The sequence below is a fragment of the Meles meles genome, chromosome 10 (genome assembly GCF_922984935.1).
Source record: "Meles meles chromosome 10, mMelMel3.1 paternal haplotype, whole genome shotgun sequence".
Lineage (NCBI taxonomy): Eukaryota > Metazoa > Chordata > Mammalia > Carnivora > Mustelidae > Meles > Meles meles.
The window spans coordinates 3,118,385-3,124,384 of record NC_060075.1 but is presented as its reverse complement, the minus strand read 5'-3'; the positions used below and the strand labels follow the sequence as shown (position 1 = coordinate 3,124,384).

The window sequence follows — 6,000 nt, the reverse complement described above, 5'->3', positions numbered from 1 at the left end:
GTCAGTTAAGCGTCTGCCTTGGACTCAGGTCATGATCCCAGGGTCCTGGGATCAAGTCCTGCGTTGGGATCCCTGCTCAGCGGGGAGCCTGCTTCTCCCTTTCCCTCTGCCTGCAGCTCCCCCTGCTTGTGTTCTCTGTGTGTGTGTGAAATAAATAAATAAAATCTTGTTAAAAATTTTAAAAAATTAGCTTGTGCTTTTAAACATTGCCACTTAATAAAGTCCAATCTTTCTCTTACCCCGGATCCCTGAGCCACCGCAGGAGCAGCTCACAGTGGAACTGGCGTGTGAGTTAGCAAAGGTTGTGGGCCATGGGGATTTCAAACGCTGCTGCAGGAGAATCCAGACATAAAATGCAAGACCAGAGGGGCAAGCAGGAAAATGGACAGGCATGAAACGGGCTCCCAGTAGGCGAGGGGAAATATGGGACAGGTCCTGCTAGCATCCAAGCAGTCGCCAAGCACTGGGACAAATAAGAGACAACCATTTCCTCCACCCTTGTGCCCTTCTCTCGAGATTCAAAGTCAATAAGGGGAGCACTGAATCTGTCAAACCTGCCTTGATACTTCTCCTCTCTGTACACCACGGCCGCAACAGGGGCCTGGAGTCTTTCAGTACCTCCAATATGGGCCGGTGTCTGGATTTGTTTTTCCTCTAACAGCTGTCCACGGTGGGGGATGGCAACCACCCTCTGGAACTGAGGTTTTGTCTTAGCAAAAGGAGAACGATCTGTGGCAGCAATAGCAGCAAATTAGTGTGTCTTTTCTACTTTCTCTACTTATACAGGTAATCAAAACACGTTTATGAATCTTTCTGCCCCCGTTTATGTAAAAAAAATGTAATTGTAGGACTAATTTCCACTGAGTATGTCATGGCATGCCTCCAAGTTAATATGGATGCTTCTAACTTAAAAAAAGTTATGGGGGGAGTTACCGAGGAACATCCTTTGAACCAGGGCAACGAGGGCGGCGGGCAGGAGCTGCAGGAGCCTGGACCTCAGCTGCGCCGCCTCGTTACGATGACCAGCGTGGTTAAGACAGTATACACTCTGCAGCCCCCCGCTGTGCAGAGCGGCGGCCTCCCGGCAGACACACAAACTCGAGCCACTTCTAAGAGCCTGCTACCTGTTAAGTCCAAGGAAGTGGATGTTTCCAGACTTCATTCAGGAGGTTCAGAGAACGATGTTATAAAAGTCACTAAACCAAGACGAGAGAACGGGCAAGTAAAAGCTGCAGACCCTGCCACGAGGAAGAACATCAGAAAGAGCTACAAACCACTGAGTAAACAGAAATCAGAGGAGGAGCTCAAGGATAAGAACCAGCTCTTAGAGGCCATCAACAAGCAGCTGCATCAGAAGTTGACTGAAACTCAGGGAGAACTGAAGGACCTAACCCAAAAGGTGGAGCTGCTGGAGAAGTTTCAGGACAACTGTTTGGCAATTTTGGAGAGCAAGGGCCTCAACCCAGGCAGTGAGGCCCTGGCATCACAGCAAGGATCCACCACCGATCACACGGACTCTATGATGCTGTTAGAAACTTTGCAAGATGAGCTGAAATTTTTTAACGAAACAGCCAAAAAGCAGATGGAGGAGTTACAGGCCTTAAAAGTAAAGTTGAAGATGAAAGAAGAAGAGAGGGCCCGGTTCCTAGAACAGCAGACATTATGTAACAGTCAAGTAAATGACTTCACAGCAGCCCTTGAGGAAATGGAACAGCTATTAGAAATGTGAGAAAAAGCAGGTGACCAGATGGCTCCCACAGAGGAAGCCACTTAGGACATCTGCTTCTCGGCCATGACCTTCTAGGACTCACTATCCCCAGAACGGAAACATTTTCTGCAGTAGGATTAAGGACAGTCTATGCTGGAATGGCGGTTCCTCCTTTAGGCAAGCATGCGCCCCCCCCCTCAGACTGGTGGGCCCTCCTGAACCTCGCACACACATAATCGAGGCCAACAAGAGGGCCCCTCTGACCCCGGAAGCTTGGATGGACCTTCTAGCCAACAAAGCGGACGGCAGGCCATTAGAATCAGGAGACTAAACTAGCCACAGCCAGACGATCCCAAAGGTCACATTCAGATGCATAGGAAGAAAACCTTAATTGTACTGTGGTGTACAGGGACTCCACGGGAGACATCACTGAGAAGTGATGCTGTCCCCTTCTAACTTGGAACACACTCTCTCTAATCCTGGTTGGGCTCTAGACCTCATTGTTAAATGAATGAACGTGAAGTTACTGGAAATGGCTTAATAAACCAGGGTGAAGGTTCAGATAGCAGTAACACCTACCTGAAATAATACAACTTGGAGCTTTTAATCTAAATCACTTCTGCTTTTATTTTTTATTAAGTGCTACTTTTAAAATAAACATTTCTGTGACTATCCAGACTGCAACACTGAGAAATGAAAATAAGCCATTTAACTGACCCGTGTCCACCGAATACTCTTAGCCTAATCCCGGGAACAAGTTCAAGACTCCAGTGTAACCCACACTATTTTTCTTCCACTTCAGTGCTCTGTGGCTAGCCCTGCTGTCTTCCAGGAGCAGAGCTGCTCTTCTGAGGGTGTCCACTGTTTGTGGCAGTGGGTGCCCGACTCCTCCTATCTATATTCCTGAGCCTGGTTATCTTCTGCTCTTTGCACAGCCAATCCTGGGGCTGGCCCCATGGATCCCTAGTTAGATAAAGTCCATGGTAGGCTTCCCCCTGGTTTACCAAAGGCAGAGCTCTATTTCATTTCTTAGTTGATCTAGGCAGACTTTGGCTATCTTCCATGTTTTTCTGCATCTCCCAATTTCTACACTAACCCCACCCCCCTCCACTCTTGAGCATTGAGACTACCACCCAACCAGGCCAAGGAACACCCCCACCCTGACTTTACGGCTAAATTTCTTTGCCTTCACACACAGACATTCACACAGTTGGTTATGTCCCCCAAATCAGACACACGCAGTTACATAACTCACCAGTCAAAAGGGCTGAATGTTTTCTTCTACCCATTTTCAGCATGTTTATAGTTTAAAAGATTATTTATCCAAATGAATGTGTAACTGGCATTTCTGCCCCCCCCCCCCACCCAAGTTCTACTTCCTTCTTGGAAAGGGAGCAGGATAACTCAGCTGTGGGATCCTCACCTCCTTGTCAGCCACCCTAGTTAACACCTAGGACCGTAACTTCCTCAATACCTATTACTCCTCTAACCCAGTGCCGAAAACCTGTTTGCTGGTGGCCGGCCAAAAAGGGGCCTTCACCTCACCAGCTCCCCTCTGTCACCAGCTCCCCTCTGTGCCCCTTTGCCTTTTCTGTTGTTTCCTCCTACCTCCGTTGCTCCATCTGCCTCACGTACTCGTGGAGGTGTTCGGGGTGATTCATCTGTTCCGTAGGCTGGATGAACTCAGGTTAGGAGAAACTCAGCAGACGGTGACCCATACACTCCACCTTGCTGGATGCTCTAGGAAACTTTAGTGGAGAATGGCATTCTTAACCTCAAAGATGCTTGCCAGGGAGCGCCTGGGTGGCTCAGTGGGTTAAAGCCTCTGCCTTCAGCTCAGGTTATGATCCCAGAGTCCTGGGATCGAGCCCCGCATCGGGCTCTCTGCTCTGTGGAGAGCCTGCTTCCTCCTCTCTCTCTCTCTGCCTGCCTCTCTGCCTACATGTAATCTCTGTCTGTCAAATAAATAAATAAAATCTTAAAAAAAAAAAAAGTTATGGGGGCACCTGGGTGGTTCAGTGGGTTAAAGCCTCTGCCTTCGGCTCAGGTCATGATCCCAGGGTCCTGGGATCGAGCCCCGCATCGGGCTCTCTGCTCAACAGGGAGCCTGCTTCCTCCTCTCTCTCTGCCTGCCTCTCTGCCTACTTGTGATCTCTATCTGTCAAATAAATAAATAAAATCTTTAAAAAAAAAGTTATGTAGTTCCTATCACAGTTCTACCATAAATTAAACTATAACCCGAATGCCCACTTAAACAGATAGCTCTAGTTTTTTGTAACCACAAATAACACAGCAATAAACAGCTTTGAACTACAACTAAAAACTGGTGCTTTCCAACAAAGGAAACAGTCAACAAAACAAAGAGGCAACCCATAGAATAGGAGAAGATATTCGCAAATGACACTATCAGCAAAGGGCTGGTATTCAAGATCTATAAAGAACTCCTCAAACTCAACACCCAAAAAACCAATAAGTCAAAAAATGGGCAGAAGATATGAGCAGACACATCTCCAGTGAAGACACCCAAACGGCACACACACACACACGAAAAAATGTTCATCATCATTAGCCATCAGGGAAATTCAAATCAAAACCACATTGAGATACCACCCTACACCAGTCAGAATGGCCAAAATTAACAAGACAGGAAACAACGAGTGTTGGAGAGGATGTGGAGAAAGGGGAACCCTCTTACACTGTTGGTGGGAATGCAAGTTGGTACAGCCACTTTGGAGAACAGTGTGGAGATTCCTCAAGAAATTAAAAATAGAGCTTCCCTATGGCCCTGCAATTGCACTACTGGGTATTTACCCCAAAGATACAGACATAGTGAAAAGAAGGGCCATTTGTACCCCAATGTTTATTGCAGCAATGACCATGGTCGCCAAACTGTGGAAAGAACCAAGATGCCCTTCAACGGACGAATGGATAAGGAAGATGTGGTCCATATACATGATGGGGTATTACGCCTCCATCAGAAAGGACAAATACCCAACTTTTGTATCAACATGGATGGGACTGGAAGAGATTATGCTGAGCGAAATAAGTCAAGCAGAGAGAGTCAAGTATCATATGGTTTCACTTACTTGTGGAGCATAAGGAATAGCATGGAGGACACTAGGAGAAGGAAGGTAAAAGTGAAATGGGGAATCAGGGGGAGACGAACCAAGAAAGGCTGTGGACTTCGAGAAACAATCTGAGGATTTTGGAGGACAGGGAGTGGGGGGGGGCTGGTGGTGGGTACTAAGGAGGGCACGGATTGCATGGAGCACTGGGTGTGGTGCATAAACAATGAATCTTGGAGCACTGCATCAAAAACTAATGGTGTAAAAAAAATAAAATAAATAATAAAAAAAAAAACTAATGGTGGACTTGGGGCACCTGGGTGACTCAGTGGTTTAAGTCTCTGCCTTCGGCTCAGGTCATGATCTCAGGGTCCTGGGATCGAGCCCCGCATTGGGCTCTCTGCTCAGTGGGGAGCCTGTTTCTCCTTCTCTCTCTGCCTGCCTCTCTGCCTACTTGTGATCTCTCTCTCTGTCAAATAAATAAATAAATAAATATTAAAAAAAAAACTAATGGTGGACTGTATGGTGACTAATGTAACACAATAATAATAATAATAATAATAGTAAAAGAACTGGTGCTTTCATTTCCATAAAATTGAACTTTGGTTCTTTGAGAAGGACTGCTGGGTTGCAGAATATGCACATTGTTAATTTTAATAGCTCCTCCTTCTCTATTGGGGATTATTTCCTTCCAAAATTGCATTTCCACCAACAATTTTCATTACTATCAGCAATGGGTAGGATAGCTCATTTCCCTGCACGCTCACCAGTTTGGGATGTTATGCTATTTTTCTGCCATCAAATTAGCAAAATGAAAACAATTTTTCAAAAGTAAACTACAACATTTCCCTATCTGCAAGTAAGATTGGGCACCTTTTTGTGTCTTAATTTGGTTTTCGCACAGCAGTGACGCTCATTTGTAAGTCACAGTCTTTATCAGAAACGCTGTGCAAATTCAACCCTCCTAACATGTCCTTGGTGGCAAGTGTGTGCTTGTGTTTTTAAGAGGGTGAAATTTATATACATCTACAAATTCATACATTTGCGGACATATATACACAGGTGTATGGAAGACATGTAGCAAGATGGTTACGTTGGTGAGCCTAGGTTATGGTGTACACATTCTCATTTTATTATTCTTTCAACTTTTCTGGAAGCTCGAACATTTTTCAAAATCGACTGTGGGATAAAGGTGGCCTCTTCAGTTGGGAGTGTGGTATATTTTGT

General features: G+C 45.8%; 1 protein-coding gene across 1 annotated transcript; it reads left to right on the top strand.

The window, feature by feature from the left end:
- Positions 1–919: 919 nt before the first annotated feature.
- On the top strand, positions 920–3,612 carry LOC123952132 (small kinetochore-associated protein-like). Its single transcript, XM_046021367.1, has one exon. The coding sequence runs from the start codon at positions 920–922 to the stop codon at positions 1,727–1,729; it is 810 nt and encodes a 269-aa protein (XP_045877323.1). The 3' UTR covers positions 1,730–3,612.
- The last annotated feature ends 2,388 nt before the right edge of the window (positions 3,613–6,000 follow it).